At 42.6% G+C, this 24,672-nt stretch overlaps 1 protein-coding gene across 2 annotated transcripts; it reads left to right on the forward strand.

Annotated features, from left to right (window-relative positions):
* Positions 1-299: 299 nt before the first annotated feature.
* Positions 300-24,536, forward strand: LOC106029916 (protein mono-ADP-ribosyltransferase PARP14-like). 2 transcript variants are annotated; one of them, XM_066999428.1, is made up of 17 exons: positions 300-867; positions 3,122-3,261; positions 3,353-3,386; positions 7,055-7,312; positions 7,854-8,090; positions 9,158-11,451; positions 12,484-12,720; positions 12,990-13,211; positions 13,692-13,755; positions 14,692-14,841; positions 15,540-15,602; positions 16,799-16,966; positions 18,301-18,507; positions 18,596-19,201; positions 19,738-19,883; positions 21,473-21,647; positions 23,295-24,536. In XM_066999428.1, the coding sequence occupies exons 1-17, from the start codon at positions 507-509 to the stop codon at positions 23,582-23,584; spliced, it is 5,652 nt and encodes a 1,883-aa protein (XP_066855529.1). In that variant the 5' UTR covers positions 300-506; the 3' UTR covers positions 23,585-24,536. The 2 variants fall into 2 exon arrangements, with proteins under 2 accessions (XP_066855529.1, XP_013026746.3); XM_013171292.3 differs by lacking the exons at positions 300-867; positions 3,122-3,261; positions 3,353-3,386 and adding an exon at positions 4,984-5,337.
* Positions 24,537-24,672: the final 136 nt, after the last annotated feature.

Here is a 24,672-nt window from a genome sequence, read left to right on the forward strand (position 1 = left end):
GAAGAACTTTGATCATTACTGGATGTGCAGTGACTCAGTGGCTCTTAATTGGAAAACACTCCTTTTTCACGGCCCAAGTGCAGGACCTTGAAGAAGATAACTCCAGCTGTAGCGATGTGTGGGAGGTTACTGCATTTGTGAAGAAAAACAAGTATGGTTAAAGGAAAAGCCTTGCAAGCACAGCAGCGAGGAGCAGCGTGCCACTTTCCCAGGGAAAGGCTGTGGGGGTTTGTACAGGTGCAGGCTCAGGAGCTCCCCGTGAACAGTCACCAACGGCAAAGTGCCAGGGGCCCAAATGCTTGAAGTTTTCCTTTTGAAGCCAAGAGACTTAAAGAAAGACCTCTGTTAGAAACGCAGGCGGTCGCTGTCTCAGCAGCGTGACAGGTGCTGGGGTTAACAGCCCTGGAGAAACTCGTTTTTGGTGGGGAAACACAAGCGTTGTGACCGTGACAACGCCTGAGGCGCGCTGTGGCTGAAGGCGCGCGGCCGCTGAGCGGCTGAGCTCGATGGCGGCCCCCGCCCGGCCGGTGCCCACCTCAGGCCTCGCCCCGATGGGCGACGGCGGCGGCTCCGCTGCGTGCCGGGAAATGTTCGGGACCCGCCCCGAGGGGAAACGAAAGCGAAAGGCGGAGGGGACGGCGGGGCCGAGGGACGGGACGGGACGGGGCCGCGGGGCGGCCATGTCGGGGCCGCGGGCGGCCGCCTTCCCGCTGCTGGTGCGCGGCGACTGGGGCGCGGGCGAGCCGCCGGCCGCCCTGCGCAAGAAGCTGCTCCTCTACTTCCAGAGCCACAAGCGCTCGGGCGGCGGCGAGTGCGAGCTGCGGGATGGGCCCGGCCACCTCCTCGTCTGCTTCGCCCGCCCCGACGGTGAGGGTTTGCTCTGAGGGGTCCCGGGGGCGAGCGAGGGGACGGGGAGGTGCTGGGATGAGGCCTCGGTGAGGTGAGGTGTAACTCAGGAGCGGTGACTTCGTGCAGGATTTCTATGTGTATGCACGCTCCGAGTTGTGCTGTTGTTTGTACTGTAAGTTGTGGGGTACTGCCCAGAGAGGCTGCGGATGTCCCGTCCCTGGGGGTGCCCGAGGCCAGGCGGGATGGGGTTTGGGCAGCCCGAGCTGGTGGGGGGCTTGGAGGGCTTTAAGGTCCCTGCCAACCCGAACCTCTCCGTGATTCACCATCTCATACGTACTACGCAGATATATACTGTATAATGCATAATATGGACCCTATAACATGTAATATAGAATATACAATATATGGATTTACGTAAATTCATACGTCTAAATTCAGTGCTTAGTACTATCCTCTAGGTGGCTTCTTGATTAAGGCTTAGTAGGCTACAAATTAATAAATCCAAGGAATTACAGACCTGTCAGTCAGACCTCAGTGCCAGAGAAGGTCATGGATCAGATCACCTTGAGTGCCATCACATGGCACATACAGGACAACCAGGCCATCAGACCCAGTCGGCACAGCTTTACGAAAGGCAGGTCCTGCCTGACCAACCTGGTCTCCCTCTATGATAAGATGACCCATTAGTGGTCGACAGAAAGGCTGCGGGTGTCGTGGTCTTGGACTTAGCAAAGCGTTTGGTACTTGTTTCTGACAGCCTTCTCCTGGAGAAACTGGCCACTGGTGGCTTGGATGGATGTACTGTTTGCTGGGTAGAAAAGTGGCTGGATGGCCAGGCCCAAAGAGTTGTTGTGGATGGAGTTAAATCCGTTGGTGGTGTTCCGTAGAGCTTGCTGTTGGGGCTGGTTTTGTGTAACGTTTTTATCGATAACCTGTATGAGGGGATCGAGTGCACCCTCGGTAAGGCTGCAGATGACACCAAGCTGGGCAGGAGTGTTGACCTGCTGGAGGGGAGGGAGGCTCTGCAGAGGCACCTGCGTAGGCTGGACTGATGGGCCACGTCCAGCTGCACGGCCTTCAACAAGGCTGGGGGCCGGGTGCTGCTCTTGGGGCACACCACCCCACGCAGCGACACAGGCTCGGGGAAGAGCGGCTGGGAAGCTGCCCAGCAGAAAAGGACCTGGGGGAGCTGGTCGGCCGCTGGCTGAACGTGGGCCAGCCGTGTGCCAGGTGGCCTACAAGGCCGATGCCGTGCGGGCCTGCATCAGAAACAGCGTGGCCAGCAGGACCAGGGAAGGGATTGTCCCTCTGTACTCGGTCCTGGTGAGGCTGCACCTCGAGTACTGTGTTAGTTTTGGGCCCCTCACTACGGGAAAGATACGGAGTTGCTGAAATGCGTTCAGAGAAGAGCAAGGAAGCTGGTGAAGGGACTGGCAAATGATGTATGAGGAGCGGCTGGGGGGTTGTTGCTTCCGGAGAAAAGGAGGCTGAGGGGAGACCTCATCGCTCTCTATAACTACTGGAAAGGAGGTTGTAGCATGGGTTTCAGACTCTTCTCAGGTGACAAGCGACAGGATGCAGGGAAATGCCCTCAAGTTGCCTCAGGGGAAGTTTAGGTTGGATGTCAGGAAGAATTTCTTCACAGAGTGGTTAGGCATTGGCACAAGCTGCTCAGGGAAGTGGTAGAATCGCCATCCCTGGAGGTATTTAAGAGACACGTGGTGCTTTGGACCATGGTTTAGTGATAGACTTGGTAGCACTAGGTGATGGTTGGACTTGATGATCATGAGGGTCTTTTCCAACTGAAATGATTCTGTGGTTGTATGAGTCTTCTATATAGATCAATATATACACGTTTATTAAATTTGATGCACAGTAATATTCTCTAAATTGTAGTTGGAATAAAAAAATCTATTAATCGAAGTTAACATATGATTACAGATATATATTAGAAATATGAAATATAAAACATAAACATGCAGCAGTGTGGAAAGCATTTAGTTGTAGTTATGTTAAATATACATACATATATGTGCATATATTTATTTTTTTTTTTTCTGTCTTGTCATGCTTCCCAGCTGCTGACTCTCCCCAGCTGGTAAGGTGAGGGAACACATCCCCATGCCGTTGTTTTGGCGCTGGCTGGAAGAGGGTGTGAGAGGCATGGGGACAGTCCTGGGACTCCGGTGCTGCAGTAGGGTGTGCCACATGATTTAAGTTATAAAGTTGTATTTCTATTCACAATGTCACTGTTTTCTTTGATTTTCCTTAGTGAAGCAACGTGTTCTTGAGAGACAGACTCATGAGCTGGATTTGGGAATACAAGGAAAATTGAAGTTGATCGTCACGGAGCTTGAAACAGCAGTAGCTACCAAAGAGGAAGCATTTGAAGAAAAATTAGTTCACACAGAGGTGAATAAAAATTGTTATCCTAACTAGAGTTTTGAAACAATGATGAGAGTGCCGAAGCAGTCATTCATAATTTGCTTTAATTTTATTTTAGGCTCCGGATGCCATGAGCAACCTTCAAAGAAAAGGTAAAATGTTATCCATCTCTCTGTGCGATGATTCTTTGTAGAACAAAACCAGTGCTTTTCTTCACACAGATCTCCCGTTCTGTGGGGAATTGTGCTGAAATGTTCTCTCTGAGTTTGGCAACCTGGCTCAGGTGATACAGGGAAACATAAACAGCCAGGCGTGTTCACCAAGGATGGAGTTCACCTTCCCAGACTTAGATCATGTGTCTGGTTTTAGCTTCTGAAATAGCCATTTTCTTCAGAGGAGCATCTCCAGAGAGATGCTTAGTTCTCATATCTTGCATAACTGCTCTAAAATAAGCTATACATATAAGCACCTGTATGGATGGTCTTAATCCCAGGCCCAGTGTGTTGTGGTTTAACCTGGCAGGCAGCTGAGCACCACACAGCACTCAAGTCACTCCCCCCCGGTGGCATGGGGAAGAGAATCAGAAATGTAAAAGTGAGAGGACTTGTGGGTTGAGATACAGTTTAATAAGAAAGGGAAAAAAGAAAAGAGAAAAAAAAAAAAAAAAAAGCAAGTGTTAAACAACATTATTGTTCACCACCAGCTGACCAATGCCCAGCCAGTCCCTGAGCAATGCCGGTCCCCCTGCCCAACTCCCTTAGTTTTATTGCTGAGTACGACATCATATAGTATGGAATATCCCTTCGGTGTATTTTGGTTAGCTCTCCTGCCTGTCTTCCCCCCAGCTTCTTGTGCACCCCTATCCTCCTTGCTGAGAAGCAGAAAAGTCCTTGACTCAGTGTAAGCACTGTGCAGTAACTAAACATCGATGTGTTATCAATATTATTCTCATCCTAAATCCAAAACACAGCACCATGCCAGCTACTGGGAAGAAAATTAACTCTATCGCAGCCAAAACTGGGACAGGAATTGTGCTGAAAATTTATTTCTGAGTTTGGCAACCTGGCTCATGTGATACAAGGAAGCGTAACTAGCCAGGTATGTTCACCAAGGATGGAGTTCACCTTGCCAGGCTTAGCCATTTTCACCGGAGGAGCATCTTTAGAGAGGGATTTAGTTCTCATATCCTGCATAACTGCTCTAAAAGGAGACAGGAACATATAAGCACCCATATGGAAGGTCTTAATCCCAGACCTGGTGTTTTTGTACTCCTTGCAGTTAGGAGGCTTTGTAAAATGGCGCATCTCCCCAGTACCTCAGTGAGCTTGCCTAGATCCTCTTTCAGCAATATTCTAGCAAGTTTTATGACTCAAGAAGCAGTCATGTTTCTAGAAAACAGTACTGCACATCAAAATACACCTGCATCGGTGAAAAGTAAACACTTAGCCACCAAGAAAGACTAGTTCATCAGAAAGTTTGTCAGTGCTTATGCTCGTACATTTTGCTTCCTGTTCAAAGCTGCTTTGTATGTTTCTCCTCTTTTCGATGTCAAAGTTGACATGTGCTTTTTTTTTTTTTAGTTATACCATAAAGGATCTTTAAAGTCAGTATGAGTGTTACAAAACACTCCAAACACTCCAGATGCTGCATTTAATTCTTTGGTTTCATCAGCCTAGCTTTCATTTTGGACTTTTTCACCCTTTCTTCGCTGGTCCTGGTGGCATGGTTGATTCCAGCGATCTGGAGAGGAGTAAAATCGCAGTAGCGTGCATAGAGCTGTGGCTTCTGCAGCTGTGCCTTTTGTTTTTCTCTTGTCAGGGTTATGCTGGTAAGCCTTTGAAGGAGCCTGTCTTCTGTAAATGTTGTGGCTGTGGTATCAGTTGTTGCTGTACGTCAGGGTCACTAATAAAACCGCCCAGCCAGCAGGGCTCGGCCTCTTGGCGTGTCCGCCAGCTCCAGCCCCATCACTCTGGATTTCTCCCTCTTGCCTGGGGCCTGCTCCCACTGCCAGCAGAGACCCCCGAGGGGACCGCGGGGCGAAGATGTCTGCCCCCACAGCGGGTGCAGGGGCAGAAGACGCTGCGGGGCCGGGACTGGTGCTGGGTGAGGCAAAGGAGAAGCTGTAGGGGTGGCTCTGAGGGATGGGGGTGCTGGGGGCCTGCGGCAGTGGAAATGCGGGGCTCCGGTGGCGTTGGGAGACCCTGGTCAGCCCCCAGAGCCATCTGTCAGGCGCTGTCCCAGGGTTTAGGGATTGCTGGATATTTTGGAGCATAAGCAAAGCAACGCTTGTTTGTCGGGACGGTGAGAGGAAAGCTGCCTCTGTTTGCATGGGTGGTGGCCCCAGAGGTGGTTGCTGGGTGGAAGCATCTTCTGGTGGGTCCTGCTGAGCCCTCTTCGGTTCTTTCTCACAGACCGCTGAAATCTGGAGTGTGTCAGGAACCTGAAAAGCCCCTCTGCCCTCTGTTGGCTCGTGGGGCAACTGTTCTCCCTCAGTTCCTGTTTGCTGCCGCTGATAGTCCCGGCAAGCAGAACGGTGGGGTGCGTGCCCCGTAACATCAGGCAGCCCCAGAGAGAGCTGCTGAGGTGAATCTGCCCCCCGTCATTTCTCCTCTGCAAAACTTTGTTGTGGCTGCACCAGCTGATGCCTTTTTTAATTTCCGTGTGTCGGGTGATGGCTGGTGATCCTTGGGCCGTGCAGGCTGGGGCAGGGGATGCTTCTGAGGACCTGCAGGAAAAGGATGTTTGGGTGTGCTGTGGTGAGCAGCTGTACGTCCCTGCCAAATGCTGTGCCCGCAGGTCCTTCAGTGCTGTTGTGCTGTGCTGGCAGCGGGGCATGGTGCTCGCCAGAAGGCTTTGTGTCCAGTCACACAGAGCTGCCTGTAGTGCATGCGGACGTACTGAGCTGTGCTGGGGCTTGTTGCATCTGCGCCTGGGCCAAGAGAGCGACGCAGAACCTGCAGGGTCTCTTACAGCCCTCACCAATGCTCGAGGGGCCGTGGCAAATTATTTCACTGGATTTTATCACGGACTTGCCCCCATCCTGGAGGCGCACAGCAGTGCTTGTGTCAGTGGACTTATTTACTCATGGATATTTTTGCTCCACTGAGGAGACTGCCTGCAGCCCCTCAGAGGGTGCAGTGTCTCCGCTGGTACATCGGTTACCACCAGGATGACTGGGTCCCCCTGCTACGGTTGGTGGAATTTGCCTGTACCAGCAGTGTCCCCTCTTCCCTACAGTGGACCCTTTTTTTTATGTGTAGTGTGGTTTTCTTCTCTGTGGTCACCCACCCACTGCGGTGACTCTCCAGGGTTTTCCTGTGAGCAGCTGTAGCATATACTTTTTTTTTTCTTTGGGAGCAGATGGAAAAAGCAAAGGCTGCTTGCAAGCACTCCACAGCTAGATGTCAGCAGATGCTGAGGACTCTGTTTGCTTGTCTGGTGTATGTGTTCATTTGATGCAACCTTCTAAGCTGAACTGCCATTACCTGACCCATATAAAATCGTGGCCTGGGTTAGTCTGGCTACGTTTCATTTACAGCTTCTGTGTATTCTCCAGATCCACTCTGTTGTTCATGTATCCCTGTTAAAATCTGTTCACTCAGATCCCTTTCAGCAGCAACCTTGACCTCCAGTTATGACTGGGGCTAGAGAGAACATCACCTCTAGGCTGTTTTAGATCCCAAAATGTCCCAGGGTGCCCTGCAGTATATGTTTGGTTAGACAATATCTCTTCATAGGAAGGAGAGAAAGTAACATACATTTATTCCAGGAAGCGTGTACTGATATGTAATATGGCTTATTTCTCTTTCTGTTAAAAAAGATGCAGAAGCCTTGCAGAAGACGGAGAGTTCTCCTCCAGACAGTGACCTTCAGGAGAGATCTCACTCTGTGGAGAGCATTGCAGAAAAGTCTGCAGAGATGTCGCCTTCAGTGGTGCTTGAAAATGTACAAGGATGCAATGCAAAATACATAAGTATGCTGTTGGAGAACATCAGCGGCTTAGGTGTAGATGATGAGTTCATTGTGGAAATGATACCTGAATTAAATGTTGCTGTAGCTACTTTTCTAAAAAGTATTGGTAAGTCACTGTGAATTCTGTCAATTATTTCCATGTATATGTACGGATAGTGGCTTTCAGAGCCTAATTCCTCTCCTGTTAGAGATTCAAACAGTTTCAAAAACATATCTGGGCTGTAGTCTCTCAAGGAAGATGAAAACTTTATATACAGCTCCATGACAATGTCTGTGCTCCAAATGTTACAAAGAAAAGACTATGACAACTTCATAAACTGAAACTGGAAGAGAATGTTTCCCTGTTTTTGTCTTTTCAGTCTTTGTCTCAGTTCCAGAGGACAATGAAACAGTGAGAAGTGCTTAGTATACGCAAGAGATGAATAAGAGTGGACCAGAAACATAGCAGTAATTGATAGCAGAAAGTAACATGACTGTGTCCATTTCCCCTTTTTTATTGCAACACAGAGTTATTCGGCACCAAAGGCAGCTCTGTTTCACATACCAGGAGAAGTAGATTCAGCTCATTCCTATGCCAGAAGTGATAGCTGGGACTGATATGGGTTCAGGAAAACATGTTCAGTTAATACTGCTTTTTCTGTTTACAGATACTCAAGAATTTGTCAACAAATGTGAACAGAACAAAAGATTCAAAAAATTCAACATGACTGCCAGGCTTCTTGAAGTGACCTGCAGCATCAAGGCTGAAAACATACCAGATAACATTTCCACAGACTATATCACAGTTTATTTCGAGAGTGCACGAAACGGAGGTGGGCCCGTGTCAGACATCCAGCTCCTCCCTGAGGAGAGCTCAGCTATCATTACTTTCTGTGATCACAAAGGTAATGGCTGTCTCTGTCCCTTACCTAAGCTGAGAAAGGTGCTTCCAGGCAGAGGACCTGAAAGAAAATTACCAAAATTTGGGCTTTAGGAGAAGCCTGGCTTCCTGTTGCTAAAACCAGCATACGCCGTCCTGTTCCTGGGAAGTCCTGTGCCTTTTTGAGAAGTGATTTGCAGCTCCTGCTCAAACCCTGGCCAGTAGTTTGAGCATCTTTCTGATCCTGTCTTATCAGGTGTTGTGACCGAGCATTAAGTAAATTCTGGGTCAGATCTCAGGGTTTAGAAATACTGCTGCACGTGCAGGGTTTCAGAATCTCTCTGTTTTTTTAAGTTACCTGGAGTTCACTTTAATGCCTGCTTTGTGCATGGGTTGTTCCCATGGGTGTTTTTTTCCCTTTTACAGAAGTTTTTGTCTCTGATACAACATTAATTGTTCTTGGTGGTAGAGGAAGCAGGAGCTGTTAATGACTTGGACTTTCACAGTTAGCTTTCAGAAACTAATTAAGGTCAAATTTCTTCATTATCTGTGAAGTATAAAGCTAAATAACGGTCTTGTTACTACTCCTTGGGTGGAATCACTGCCCAATTTTGCTGTTAGCCTAAGCTCTGGTAAATACCTCTATGTAAGGAGACTCCTGATTTAGTAAATTCCTTTAGCATTAGTTAAATGCCAGGTGATTGCTTTTCTTCTGACATTCTGTATTTGCTTATGAATATTTTGTACATTAAGTTAATATGTAATTTGGCTTGTGGTAATGTGGTTTTAAGTCCCTGTCAACTTTATAATTCCTTTTCTTTGTCTGTTCCAACTTGGAAAAAAAATACTGGGACAATGAGTTTTATTTTAGGCTGAAGGTAAGGTACGTTTCACAGTAATAACTTGATTTGGCCCTGCTCTGTTCTGGGATTCCCTTAGAAAACGAAAGCCAGGCACAGGAAAATAAAGGCATAAGCATATTTACTAAACTACTTGGAGCCACACCTACAGAGTGGTTTGGGAAATTAGAAAGACATAAAAACAGCTCCTTCTAATGCAAAAAACCCACAAGTTATTTTATTTAACTTTTAGATCTAAAGACTGTTTTGGAAAAGCAGCATTTACTTGAACAGACTCCAATTTCTGTGCATCCATATTACCACTCCCTGGGAACAGCTCTATATGGAGAAGAAAGACCAATTATCAAGATGCCAGACCCTGTTGTGGTACCACTAGATCCCTATGTCTGGCAATTTTTACAAAGGCAAGACAGACTGATACAAGACATAAACCAGGAAATGGCAATTTGCCATTGTTGTATAAAATGGCCACAGACAGATTGCGTGAACCCGGAAATTACGTTGTGTCCATCATCATCTATGTCTGAGCAGAAGAAGCTAATGGTTAAGTTGGTTAAGACATGGAAGCAAGATGCTTCCACTGAGTTCTCACGTATCATGTCACATTACACAGCTATAAAGTGTAAAGTAAATTCAGCGGACTGGAAAGATGTGAAAAACAGACTGGTGGAAGGCAGTGCTTTGATCACAACTGATATTTCTGAGGAGACGGTGGTGATAGCAGGCACCAGAGCAGCAGTGGACAGTGCAGAGAAAGAAGTGAGAAAATGCATGGAAAAAGCCATGAAGGAAAGTGAAAGGAAAAAACAAAGTATAGAAATTTCTGTGTCGGTGATCCCAGGGAAATACGCGCTTTTGCGCAATGCTGGGCTAGAAGAGAATATTCACAAAGAATATCCGCACTTAAAGATCTTCTATGATGACACAATAAAAACAGTTCAGTTGTGTGGATTACCTGCAGAAGTATATAAAATCAAAGCTGACTTACTGGAAAGGGTGCTGAATATGCCACGCACATCAATTAACATTGACCACTATGTCTTCCTATACCTACAGCGTGAAAATAATAAAACAATGTCAGAGACATTATTTACTGTGAAAAATATTAATGCCTTTTATGAGCTTGAGGATGATACTGTGGTGCTATATGGAGATTCTCCTAAAGATCTTTTAGAAGCAGAAAAGCAAATAAAGACAGGCTTAGCATATAAAAGCATTGACGTGGAAGACTCTGCAGTCATTAAAAAGAAGGAGTGGAGTCGTCAGCTTGCCTTCTTGCATAAGAAGTACAATTCTTCCCAGGAAACTGTAGTCATTGATGAACATGTTGGAAAAGAAAGTAGAGTGGTTATTACTGGCTTTTCTAAGACTGTAGAAAAAGTCTATCAGAATCTTTATGATTTTATAGATAGAAACACACACGTGGAAAAAGTAATCCCAGCTAAGTCAGTGGCAGTACTGCAGTTTGTAGAGAAGGAAAAATCTGGTGTTTATCAAGAACTGGGAAAAAAAGGTGTGACAGTGCACTTTCACACCGAGACACTGTGTATTTCCCTGAGCGGACCAAAAGGAGAAGTGCTGAAAGCAGTCACCCTACTTGAAAAAATTCTCTCATCCCTTTACTGGAAAGATGTGCCGATTGATAAACCAGGAGCCAAAGAGTTCTTCACTGAGAGGAAAGATTCATTTGTTTTAGAGGCAAAGCAGAAATTTAACTGTTTGATTAGTCTGAAAGAAAAAGAACATCAGCAACAGAGTGAGAAAGTTGATGATAAAGAGGAGAGAAAGCTCCACTACAAGCAAACCCTGCCAGATGGAGTTGAAATAGCAGTGTATAAAGGTAACTTGTGCAATTACCCAGCTGATGTTGTGGTGAGCGCATCAAACGAAGACTTGAAACACATCGGTGGCCTTGCCGAGGCGCTGCTACAAGCGGCAGGTCCAGAGCTGCAAATGGAGTATGATGAGCTGGTGAGGATGAATGAGGGATTGCAGCCTGGGCGTGCAGTTATCACAAGTGCTGGGAAACTCCCCTGCAAAAACATCATTCATGCTGTTGTGTGCAGGTGGAGGAAGGATGAAGCAGAAAAGTGCATGCATTTGTTGAAAGAAGCAGTTAAAAAGAGCCTAGAACTAGCTGAAACACATAATCATCGTTCTATAGCTTTCCCTTCTGTAAGTGGAGGGATCTTTGGCTTCCCACTGCAGATATCTGCAAATTCAATTGTGTCATCCATCAAGGAAACCTTGGAAGAATCCAGGGGGAAAAGCAGCTTGAAGGAGATTCATCTTGTGGATATCACAGAGGATAAGGTACGGGTTCTGAGTGAGATTGTAAAAAACATATTTACACCTAAGTCATTCTCCCTGTTCCTGCTGCCAACACAGTCTACAAGTCCTAGACTGCAGGAAGGCCAGAAGAAGAGAAAAGAGGCTCTTCAGGAGGCTAGAGACGATGAGCAGGTGGTTACAACAAATGAAGGACTGCTCATCAGAGTGGAGAAGAAGAACATTAAGGATGCCACGGTAGGTCTTTAATTTTCCACTCCTCTAACTTCATGTGAAGATTTTATTGAAATGTTAGTAGAAGAGGAAGCACATTAGGTTATATTGTTTTACAAGATAATTGCTATGTAGGGAAAGAGAGACCACGTGCCTGCCAAACGAGGAATCGAGATGGCAGAATTGACAGATATCAGACTGGGATCTGTCATTCTGAAGCCATTTCTAGAGGGCAGCCATGAATTTCAGAATGTTAAGTTCCTAGCTAGGTTTTATTTGTTCACCAGATGTAGGATCAACATGTAAAACAGATAGATTTTTTCCTAAAAGGGAAATACTATAATACTTTCTAGGAGTATTTATGTGATCTGTAGCTAGCTAGGCTAGATATTAAGGGAAATCAGAAAAGCAGTCCCATAGATTAGCTTGTTTGCCAAAGTATAGACTTTTTTTTTTCTTTCCAATATTGGTTGCTTCCCCTGTCATTTTGGTGTCTGTAAAAGCCTGTTCCAACAGAAGAGCAATACTAGATGTAAAAAAAAAATCTCAGTGTGACACAAATTTTAAATAACTTGTAAATAAAACACCTCCAGTGGAACTGCAAAGCAAACAACAGCCTTTGGAGATCTGCCTGTTTTACTACATGAAGGCACAGCAACCTTCTTTCACCTTTTTTTGGTGTGTGAGATGCTGCTTTTCTGACCAGGAGTATACAATCCCACTTCAGTGAAAGGGAGGAAAGATACATTAAAGTTTATACATCACATGTGCTTTATACAACACGTACATCTTGTATCTTGTGATGATGCTGGAGAAGGAGCAGTGCAGCCGCAGTTCATCAACAAGGAAATGTCGGAAAGGCTTGGGTCTGGGGAGAGGGGATAAGGCAGAGTGCAGGGGCTGGGTTTGTTTCACCTGCCCAGACACAGGCGTCTGCTCAAGGTGAGGTGAGTCACAGCCTAACCTCTGCTCAGCGTTTGGTGGCTCAGCGTTTACTGGCAATGGATGACCTGATCTCTCCTGGTTATAGATATTTCTGTTGTGATTTTGTTGCAGACGGATGTTGTTGTCAACAGCGTTGGCACAGATCTGCAGTTTGGTGTAGGGCCTCTTTGCAAAGCCTTGCTGGAAAAGGCTGGACCAGAACTCCATGCAGAGTTTGACAAGAAAAAACAAGGACATATATATGGGCAAGTGAATGTGCTCTGTACCGGTGGATGTGCTCTGGCTTGCAAGTTCGTGCTTCATGCTGTACTTCCTGGGTGGGACAGAGGAAAAGGACAGTCCCTGAAGGTACATTTTAATTATTTTTACAATATTTGGTTTTGAAAACAGATTCACTTTGGACCCCATCCTGAAGTTTCAGCATTTAAAATAGTTGTTTTAGGCAAACTGACTCCATTTACTTCTGTTTCAGTGAACCTAAAGATGCCCTAATGGACTAAAACCATTTTTTTATACCAGCGTAGTCTCTAAAGATCTAATAACACATGAAACAAGTGTGGTTTTTTTTTTCTAAAAAAATAAAAAATAAAAAAAATGATCTTTGCTGTGTTTTACAGATCCTAGAAGACGTAGTCAATTACTGCTTGAGGAAAACTGAAGAACTTGGACTGAATTCAATTGCTTTCCCAGCTATTGGAACTGGAGGATTTGGATTTCCTAAAACTGTTGTTTCTAAGATAATGTTTAATGAGGTATTCAAGTTCAGTAGCAGTCACACTCTGAAGACTCTGCAGGAAGTTCATTTTGTCTTGCACCCAAATGATACGGATAACATTCAGGTAGGTCTTCTCAGGGAAAGCCATCCGTGTTACACAATGTTCTAGTCCAGCCTTAATAATGTATTTTAGTTACATATTGCTTTCTTAAGGTAATAACGTAGCACTTTCTTACTACTCTGGGCCAATGAAAAGGGGATGGCACTCTGGTATCTCATTCAACATCTCTGAACTGTAAACTGTCAGCAAGCACAAGCTGCAGGTAAAATTTGCCTCACTGTTGGCGCTGTAAACACCTGAAGATGCTCATTAATCTCTTCACAGGGCAATGGCCAGTTCTGGCAATGCAAAGACCGTATCTGTTATCACGCTGTCCACACTGAGGCTTCCACTATTGCTAATGATACCTAACGATTAATAATAAGAGTAGCGTTTACTACTGTAAAATGCAACAAGAGCTACGTGACTGCTAATTTTAATTTTAGAAATATTTGGTATATAAACCCTGAAATACTATCTTTAGTACCTTTTTTCTCTTCCTAGGCTTTTACCAGAGAACTAGAACATAGGGTAACTGAGAATTGCAGTAATGCAGCACCACAGCCAAGTAAGTTTTGTAGGGACAGGAGGTGGGACACGGGGGGGGATGTAAATACTGCAAAGTGTTTTTATTCTTACTAGGAAACAGATGAAATGTCATCAGAAGTAGAGCATTTTTTTCCTCCTAATGGACCATCATTCTTAAATTCTGTTTGTTAAAATATTGAAGAGGAATTTCTTTTGTTGAGGGCATGCTCATCCCTTAGTGAGACCAGTCTTATTACATGGAAGAGGATATCCTGGTAGGAGAACCAATAATACTCCAACTCAAAGGGTACGAGAACTTGGCATCACATTGCCAAGTAAGCCATAACTAACATGTATTTCTGTACTTTTTCTCTCCCGTATAGGGGTAATACAGAATGGATAATTTCCTTTCCACGCATTGACAGTAGCATGACACAGTAGCAAAATCATAGGAGTGAACTGCATCAACACCAGACACTTATTCTTAAGAATATATAGCTCTTTTTTTCTCACTTACTGGGAGTATCAGTGAGATAATGTTAAGAGTGTGCAGATAAAATATGAATTGGATACATTCAGACTAGAAATAAGGAATGGTATCCTTTCTGTAAGGGTAAAGATGAAATAATGTAGAAAAGTGGTGTAGTAGGATCTCCATCACTGGTAATGCTTAAGTTGGATGCTCCATGTCATTTAAGAGTTCATGCAGGAAAGTCTCTTCCAGAGCTGGTCTGATCAGATAACCCCAACGGTCCTTTCTGAATTGATATTGCATGAACTTACAGGAATCAAACTGGTTTCGCTTTCACATTATTTAAATGAGAAGAATACTGCACCTTCCTGCTTTCAGAAATTGAATAAAGAGAAGTAGGCAGTAAACTCCTCAAAAGGAGAAGTTAAAGTTTCCATCAACGAATGAGAATAATACCCCAAACTAGAATTGAAATGTTTTAAGATGCTCTTCTTTTCCTTGCAGATTTCATTAGTTCTGTTTCAACTGAAGTATTGGGAGTTTATGAAATGCAGATTGGTCCCATTATGCTCCAAGTAAATAGTGGAGATATTACGAAGGAGGCTACAGAGGTTATTGTAAATATATCAAATCCAACATTTGATGCCACATCAGGTATTGCACTGAATAAATATTTATTTAGTGGTTAAATTTGTGCTAGCTTTTAGGAGGGGGAAAGCGAAAGAATTGTTCGTATGTGAAACATTTATGAAGTATTCTCCAGATGTGAAATAGAAAGTGGTGATTTGTCAGGAAATAGATAGTAAAATGTTTTAGCATATTCTGAATATTCCATGTAGGTTCCAAACTACTCAGAAGAGGTCTGTAGAGATTTCTCTAGTTTAAAACTAAAAATGCTTCTAAAAAAAGGGATTCTTGAGATCAGATATAATTCTGTAAAAATGCTCTTGTTCTAATATATTTCAATATAAGCCAAAGCTCTGCTTTAGTAAACCCACTTGTAAAAAGCAGAAGATTCTTTGGTGACATTGTGAATTGTAAGAATGAAGGACACCAAATGATATAATTCAAAGCAATTGGAGGGTTTGGTGAAGGGCATACTGTTGTCTGGTAGAACAATGAAACAAGTCATTTTTAATGATTTCTTATTAATAATGAAGGCAGTGTTCTCTTTGCATTCAGTACAGTGTGTCATAGAGGGAATTCAAAGGAACTGGCAAGCTTTTACACTTTGGTAGATCTTGAACCATGAGAATTTAGGGGGGTTCACAGGGTACAGAATTTGGCTAGAGCTTTGAGTAGAAATAGCTCAGTTAATGAATGTGTATGCTTTTTTTCTGGTGTAATTTAAGGGGTTTTCAAAGCAATTATGGATGCTGCTGGTTCCCAGGTGAAAGAAGAATGTGCTCAGTATGGTATGTTAAATGCATTTTCTAATTAGATTTTTGTTTCTTCTCTCCAAAGACTTAATGTTGTTGTTATAACTCTCTATACTGATAACATAATTATTTTATCTTAAAAAAATAAGTTCACACTTCTAGGAATTTTGAAAAGTCTCATTGCCCTGACACACACTTTGAGAATTTCTGTTCTCACAACCAAACAGAAGTTCAATACAGTTTTCTGATGCTAATAAATGCTTGGAAAATAATATAAGTTTTTGTCCTCTGAAATTATTCAGGCATGTTCCTGACTTAAGAACAGAAACAGTCCCCTTGACAAGCAGGTGCAGGACTTGCTCTTTAAGAGCTAATAGCAAATCTGGTTTTATATTCACAAATACACAGTTACTTTTAATTGAAATAATGATTGCAAAACTGTGTTCTGCTTGCAAAAACAAAACGTTCCTGTTGGGAGTCCAGAAGATAACTTTCAGGATGGAGTTTCTTGGATATTTTTCCCCACTTTTGACTCTGCAAACTCTCCCTGTTTATCAGTCTGATCTCAGTACAAGCAGAGCATCTTACAATCAGTCATTACCTTTGTGACTAGTGAAGTGGTATGTAACTCTGTGTTCATGGGACCATTCATCCTCATAATATGATGCCATTTGTAGGTGTTCATAACCAAATTTATTGCTCTCAAAAACACAAAAGTCTTTTAAAGATTCCATACCATGATTCTTAAATCAGTTGGTCACTAAAATAATGACAATATTTTAAACATTCAGCTCTTCTGCAGAATAACAGTTTGAGCTTTCAAGGAATAAGTGACACAAAAAAAAAGACTTCCACCTATAAATGAACTGTGCACATTTCCAGTGGTATGCTTTTAAATAAAAGTGAGCTGTATTTAAATTGAACGTGAATTGTTAAGTCTTACTTAATAGGAAACTACTTTGTAGGAAAGAACCCAGGATATTGCAGTCAAACAGAAAACACACAATCACTTGAATTACTGTCTCAAGAAAATCTGAAAACAGAATATTTACAGAGAAAACTTGAATCAACTAAAAGCAGGATAATAAAGCACACAGTGGATTTCTTTCTACTTTTTCCACTCCTAGTATTTATTACTCCACTGTACACTTGCATCAGTATAAACAGTTGTCTTATCAGAAAATAGCCTCTTTGAAAATGTTGTGTCTCCTTTTTTATCTTCTCTCTTCCAGCTGGGCAGGTTCAAAATGGTTTTATTACTACAAATTCTGGCAAACTGTCGTGCAGTAAAATCATCCACTTGATTCACAATATCAATGTGAAGAATCAGGTCTCCAAAGTGCTTAATGAGTGTGAGCTAAGGATGTACACATCTGTTGCCTTCCCAGCAATTGGAACAGGTTTGTATTTTCTTGAGAAACTGATCAGGGCTGTGTTGGGGGGTATTTCAGAAACTGGGATGAAATTAACACCTCTGATAGAGGTGTTATGTAGACTTTTACAAGAAACTGTGTAAACTGTTATTTTGTGAAAGTTCGTTGTGGTCAGTTCAAACTTCATCAGCACATTTGAAAAATGCTGCTTTTTTAAAAACAGGAACAGGTAAAGAAAATATACTGCTTCAGAAAAGACATTCTGCCCCCCAAAGAGACCGTGTGCCTCAGCTGGCCACCCCGCACCTTTCCTCAAACTTCCCATAGAGTTTGCTTTGGGATTTCAGTCCCACAGAAGGTCTGGGGTTGGGGGTTGTATATGAAGAGAGATGGAGTTCTGAGACCAAAACCCTTCCTGTCTGACTACAGAAACAGTGGGTTGGGTACAGAATACCTGCGGGTTCTGTTTCAGCCTACCTACTCCACCAGGGGGCTAAAGGCAGGCTAGTTTATTGGGCTTACGCTTGCGGTTAGTTTAGGAAGCAGGCCTTGAAGAAAGTAGGGTGTCTTTCTCAGTCCAAAGTTCCTCTTGACTGGAAAAAAGAAATTTTGACTTGTTCCTTGCTCAGTGTTCTAGATTAGGGTAGGAGCTTGGTCTGTGGGTCAGTGTTTGGACTCCACAGTAACGGTTACGGCAGGTCCCCTGGCCTCCCAATGTCATTTGTGTGCTGGTGCCGCAGCAGCTCTCCAAGGAATGTTGTGGCTGAAATTTGCAAGGGTCCCAGCAATGTTTCAGGACAAGCTTTAGGTTGCATTTCAGGTTTGGTGTATGGGAGTGAGAGGGAATGTTTCAAGCTTTATGTTCCCATTTCTATGTTGAAATAGGCTGAAGGATTGTGCCAAAATCCTGCACTGAATTTAATATGGCTTGGCTTTGGTACCCAGTTTAAAGACGCAGACAGAGATAGTGATCATAGAATCATAGAATATCCTGAGTTGGAAGGGACCCACATGGATCATCGAGTCCAACTCCTGGCACCACACAGGTCAACCCAAAATGAAGGAGATGAAGGTGGGGTTTAGAAATCTAGGGGATGCTAGGGCTGAAGTGCTCATTGAAGCTTCAGAGTAAACTGAGGGAGAGCCCCAGAATGTCTTCCCAAGTGTGCGTTGGGTGTCAGCTCTTGGAACTCCCAAACTTAGATGTAATGCTCAGGTCAGGCAGTGGGCTTTAGTCAGAAAGCGTAGTGGGAGAGCATTGACACCGATCTGTGTGAGCTGGGGATGTGATCTGCTTTCCGGATGCTGCCTTCATTTAAATATTGCTCACCGTCTGATATGTGTCTTTTATTTTTGTTTAGGTCAGGCAGGACAGAGTCCAGCCAAGGTAGCTGATGAGATGTTGGATGCTATAGTGGAATTTGCAAGCAAAAGAACGGTACAGCATTTGAAAGAAGTTAAAATAGTCATCTTCCAGACAAATATGCTCAAGGACTTTTATGAAAGCATGAAGAAAAGAGAAGATTCAAATTCATCCACACCAGAATCATTGATCTCTTTGTTAAAATGTAAGTAGGTGGGTTTTCCATGTGCCTGGGCTCACAAAACTAAAGATCTTTTAAATGAAACTAATAATTAACGTATATTTCTTTACAGCATTTTTCTGGGGCAGAAAAACATCCGCTGAGAAGAAAAAGCCCTTGGTTTTGGAGAAGAAAGTTGATATCGTTACATTTCAAATTTGTGGAGAAAGCCAAGAAGATGTGAATGCAACTGAGTCTTGGATAATAAAATTAATTTTAAAGGAGCAGTTTGAAAACTGTATTTCAGATGAGCTAATCGAAAGTTTTAATGAGAAACAAGTTGAGGCTTTGACAGATCTCCAGAGAAGAAAACATGTTACCATTCAGCTTGAGAAGAACTGTTCTCCCCCTTGCATTAAAATTTCTGGTCTTAGCAGGGATGTCTTTGAGGTTTCTGTGGAAATTCAGAAAATGATCAAAAAAATAAAGGATACTCAAGAAGAACAGTCCAAGTCAGAACTTGTTTATAACCTAGTAGAATGGAGGTATCAAAGAAACGATAAATTTGTTGCTTTTGATAAACTGACAAATATGCAGCTGGAGGATGCCAAAATAGCTAAAAAAACACATTTTACTGTCAGAATTATCAAGAAGAACTATGTGGTGGATCTGAATACTCTACAGGCTAGTGATGACCAAGGAAGTACTATAAGCATTCAACGAGTGCCAAAGAATGAAGGTAACTTACAGCTTTGTTGATCAGAAAAACCTTTAATAGAGATTATTGAATGATAATTCTGATAATTACAAACATAGGTATTCCAAAGAAGTAGGCTACGCCCTATTTATTTATTCAGTTATTTATTTATTTAGCTGGGCATGCCATAGCCAGCAGTTCTACTTCCGTAATTCATAGTGGTATGTATGATCCAAATCAGAACTTTTATTTTAAATACAAAAATTATCCATACGTATGCGACTGGTGAGCATAGTTTTCGTGCTTAAGTCTGACAAAGGAGGTAGTGCATGAAGAATGAGTATAATTCTTCTGTGGTTCTCAAACTTGTTTTGGTTAGGTATTGGTATGGGGATAATTAAACTAGAAATAATTTAGTCTTAACGGTACCAGTGATACACTGAAGAGAGAGAACATTTTTGGAATAAAGTATTGCATAATGTACTGCCCTCTCAGCTCCTTGCAAGCAGTCGAGTTTGTAAGACACCTACTAAACCAAGCTAGGTATCTCTGATAATAATTCAAGTCCTGTTTTTCAGATATGCAGTCAATAGAGCTCCCCGCAAAGTGGGAAGACATGCAAGATGAACGAGTCAAACTCATTACCCTCAAGCCATCGTGTCAGGAATATGTGGAAGTTCAGAACAGGTTTCAGAATACCTGTCACAACCTTGTCATAGAGAAGGTGAAATCCTATGGGGGAAAAAAGTGAACTTTGGGGCTAAAAACATCAATATGCTTTCTAAATGTCTGTTTGTAAAGTGTCTGCAACCTAAAACACCTTCCATGTCAGTCTCCTCAACACTGTACAGTGTGGGTATAAATCAAATGAAATTTCCTACGAGTTGCAGGGCCATTTCTGCCTTCCTAGTAATGCAAAATGAGTGACCCTCAGTCTTCAAGCTGACTCTCAAACTAACGTGGTATTTGCTAGTTAATGTGGTACATCCGATTATGTACATCCAAATGGAAGCATGAACAAATATTTTGTCCTTTTAATTCTGAAAGTTCTATTATATATTAGAAATACAATTTAAGAGAGAAAAAGGGTTTTGTCTTTCAGCTATGCATTGGATTAAACTTTGCCTCCTCTTCTGCAGTTCATTTCATTGCCAGAAGTTGACAAGATTTAATCACCAAATGCAGAACATATGCCTGTCAATCTGTAGGGTAGGAATCTGTCCTGTGGGAGATTTGGGAAACATTTGGGGCTGCAGAGAGGTCATTCTTCAGGTCTTTTTCCTAATGGGAGAGCCTGCTGCCCAGTTAGCTCTCTGCAGCCCTGTCCTTGCAGGCTGCTCATAAAGTTTTTCACTATTTTACTGCTGGAGGAATGGACTTCTGCCCTGTCAGTCCCAGGCAGAGCCTTTCAAGCTAGGGTGCTGGTTTGAACTGAAGTGCCATAATTTGATCCTTTTTATTGAAATGCCTGTAAAACAGTGTACAGCGATTTAATTGCCAGGGAGAAGATGGAATTCTTTAGAATCAAGAGGGGCTATAAGTAGGAGAAAATATGATGAAATTAAGAGTGAGAGCATCTGTTTGAAAAATTTTATCTAATGAGTATGGTCACTAAAATGGGAATAGAGCAATATATTAGTGTACAACGGACAGAAATCAGGTAATGACATGAAGTCTTTTTCCATTTAAAATTGAAAGCTCTTGCAGCAATACCTCTATGATTATACTTGGATGCAGACAGTTTCCTCCTAAGCCATATTCACTTTGTTGGCATAGGGAACCAGCAACTTCGATACTCCCACTGATTAATTTTTATATAGGATTTTCTCATGGGTTGCAAAGCTACAAACTAAAGGAAGTAATTATGGTTTCCATACTGAGGTCTAGAAAAGAAACTAAAGTTTGATACAATGCTATTGTTACAGCCTGCCCTTTAGAGGGAAAGTCATCAGTAAGGATGACTAGGATGTATAGGATGCATCTCGCATCAAAGCCCTGTTTCCTCTCATGGTGGTAAAGCATCCTATTCTAAAAGTACCAGTGCACCGCTACCATAGCTGCCTGTGTAACTGACAGAGTAGGCAAGACAAATGTATGCCAAAAATTACCAAGCTCAAAACCCTTTTGTAAGCTACTTCCCTTTCTGCGTTCCAGGAGGCTCATACATTCAGTCCCCTAACCCAAACGGCACTAACAGGGCATAGTGAAAATTACTGTCGTTCTTTCAGTTTGGTTTGCTTTTACTGTTTTGCTGTCATGATAAATATTGATCCCTACTAGCATAAATATAGCTCTTTTTTTGTAACTTTGCAGATTGAAAGAATACAAAATCCCTTCCTCTGGCAGACCTACCAAATCAAAAAAAAATCTCTGTGTTCGAAGAACAAAAATGAAGATAATGAGAAGTTGCTGTTTCATGGGACAGCTGCATCCTCATTGAGCACAATCAACTACAATGGATTTAATCGTGGTTTTGCTGGATTGAATGGTGAGTCATTATCCAAAGCAGTTAATTTCCTAAATTTCTATGCAGTGCTAGTTATAGTACTGTCAGCATGACATAAAAATGAAGTAAAGTTGGAGAACAAAATAAACAACACCAGAGAACAGTCTGCATGGACAGAGGAAATAACCTGTCTGATTAACCCCTTGTTTGTGAATTTCCCTGTTTCCAGGGTATCAAAGAAGGCTTTCCCATGCTGAAATCAAACCTAGGCAGCTTTTGAGAAATCTTTTGTATTATCTACCTGCAGAGAGGAATGGGGACTGTTGTTTAGCATCCCTGGATAAGATACCAACTAGCTGCTGGTATCTCCTTTCATCGTAGGCAAATCCAGCTAGCGAAGTAGAGGTGCAGATGCTTCTGTTGCTTCCAAAGATGACAGCACAAGCAGTCAGAAGATCCCATTCCCCTACCTTTTCTATGCAAATTAAATCAATTGAAATTAATGAATTAATTATTCCCCTTTAATAGTTGCTGGGGGCAACTATTAAACATTTAGCTGAAAGACTGTCTGCATCAGTTTAAAGATTGTCTTGTCCAGTTCCTCTAGTACAGTAATGTAATGTTTCTATTCTGGTGGCATTCAGAGAAGAAGGACAGGACCCAAGGAAGTGGGACTTGGCCTGCAAGGTGCCAGTTGCTCTTAAAGGTTCTGCAACCTTACTTCCAAAGTCCTTACTTTTTGTTTGTAATGCTTTCTGCCTTAAGACTTAGGGAGAAACTAGGCAAGTTAGAAAGCCTTAAGACTAGACTTTTAGCCTAGGAGATACCTATGGCTGACTTGATCTTGAGAGACCTGGACAGCTTAACTCAGATCTGATGAACTCAGACCAGGCTGAAGTGTTAAAAAGTAGATATTTCTCTGTCTGGATCCTCTAGGCTGAAATTTTATTGAGAAAACGAAGCCTGATATGCACACTGAGTGAGGCTGTGTACAGACAGAAATAGCTGCCACCATTTCTTTTCAAAACGTAACCAGAGGAAACATAGTTTTGCTTTCCTGCTTTTTGATGCCAGGAACTTAGATTAACTCAGGATGTGAGACCTAGATTCATGTCCTCCCTCAGCCTGCAAGTATTGACATCTACCTCTCCATCTCAGCCATGATCTGCAATTGGAAAGGCACGCTTTCCTTCTTCTGTCAGACTGGGTAGCCATCTAAAATTACCAAAGATTAGAGCACCCAGATAGGACGGACCTATTTGGCTTGAACAGTTTTCTATCAGTGTCAGAAAAAACGAAATCCAGATCAGACAAAGGAACATGATTCCTCTAACTTCCTGCTGTGAAGTGTAACTAGAAAACTGTAATTACAATTATGTAGTCACTTTAAGTTGAAAAGACTCTGAAGAATTGTAATTTGGTAGGTTGCACTAGGCTAAACAGACAGAGGAACTCTTTTACCCTTAGGAAAGGGCAGTGAAAACCTGGTTATTGATAGCTCTGCTGATATTTACCTGATATCTAAGGGGATTCACGTTTGATTCTGATAGAAGGGATTATTACTAGACCTGTGTTGGTAAACTGTAGCCAATGTATAACTTCTACAGAATTAAAAAAAAAAAAGGGAGCTTTAGAAATTCTTATAGGAATAAGAATACTAATTATATTTGAAAATGTCTTTTCAAACAGCTGCAAGCATTGGGAATGGAACCTACTTTGCTGTTGATGCAAGTTACTCTGCTCAGGATACTTATTCAAGACCAGATACGAATGGCAGAAAATACATGTACCAGGCTCGGGTCCTCACTGGAGAATATTGTGTTGGGAGCGGAGGACTAATCATTCCACCACCAAAAAGTTCAGCAGATCCTACCAACCTCTATGACAGCGTGGTTGATAACATCAATTCACCAAAGATGTTTGTCATATTTAATGACATTCAGGCATATCCAGAATACCTTATTACTTTCAGGAGATAAAATATTCTTAATAGTCTGGAATATTGTGGTGCCTTTTATGTGTAGAAAGTAACAGGGCCATTCTTGATTGTTCTTTACATTTAGTTTTTTTTGAAATGTTTGTTTATCTATCCATGTGTTTAAGTAAGTCTTCAAATTATCAGTGCAATGAGGCCAGGGCAAGCAAATATTTTAGAATGTACTATTTCAGTACTCACATTTCAAATTCAGTTTTGCAGAGATGTATGCAAGAACTGTGACACCAGCCCAGACTTCTTCCTAGGCGAGGCAGATGAGAACTGGTGGGAAGGGCAGCTGCTCTGAATTCCCTGTGGCCTGAAGTAGGGGATGCATCTAAGCACACCCTTACTTCTAGTGTTCACCAGAAAGCACCGAGTGGCTGCCTGTGAAGATTTATTGAAAACGCTTGGTGTCAGTGGGAATAACCTTGTCTTCCAGCAGAGTGTTCAGTCATTCTTGGGGATCCACAGACCTTGGGTGCTAAGAGTCATGAAAACAAAAATCCGAGATGGAACTTTGAATTTGCACTCATCGTTTCACCGCTGCCTTATCTTGTTATGGCATACTTTGTGATTCCCTAATTTCCTAAATTCATACCTGTTTCTTAGGGGCATTATGGACATTATGTGTTCTCTGCATTACGTACAACCACGTACAAAGTCATTGCTCCTGGAATTTTCAAGATAGTAAAGAGGGACTCTAATTTCTTTGGGACGGTATTGCAACATTAACCCCCCTGTAGAAGAACCGCTCTGCACTTTCACCTATAGGGATGTACTTAGTTACCATGCTCAAACTGTAGGAAAATTTTTTAAGCTCTGTAAAGCAAGTAAGTAGAGATATTTGCACATCTGAACTCTTCGCTAACTGCACTTTTCCAGTGATGATCTTGCAACTGCCAACCAACCCCCTTGTATACCTGGTTTTAATAAAGGTAGATACAAATAGCTGATGTTGCGTTGCTGGGTCATGCTCTACATGAGGGAACGCACTTCGGGTAGAAGTGCTCCGTTACTTTGGAATATGTTGATATTACAGTGGTGCTACACTTAGTAAGAAGCTTAAAAGACAAAACAGTTCTCGGGTGT

This window comes from Anser cygnoides, chromosome 6 (genome assembly GCF_040182565.1).
Source record: "Anser cygnoides isolate HZ-2024a breed goose chromosome 6, Taihu_goose_T2T_genome, whole genome shotgun sequence".
NCBI classification, from domain to species: domain Eukaryota; kingdom Metazoa; phylum Chordata; class Aves; order Anseriformes; family Anatidae; genus Anser; species Anser cygnoides.

Coding starts and splice junctions, on each gene's coding strand:
- LOC106029916 (XM_066999428.1), top strand. CDS start 507: ATGGCGGCCCCCGCCCGGCCGGTGCCCACCTCAGGCCTCGCCCCGATG. Junction 13,756..14,691: donor TAATGCAGCACCACAGCCAA/GTAAGTTTTGTA, acceptor TTTTCCTTGCAG/ATTTCATTAGTTCTGTTTCA. Junction 15,603..16,798: donor AGAAGAATGTGCTCAGTATG/GTATGTTAAATG, acceptor TCTCTCTTCCAG/CTGGGCAGGTTCAAAATGGT.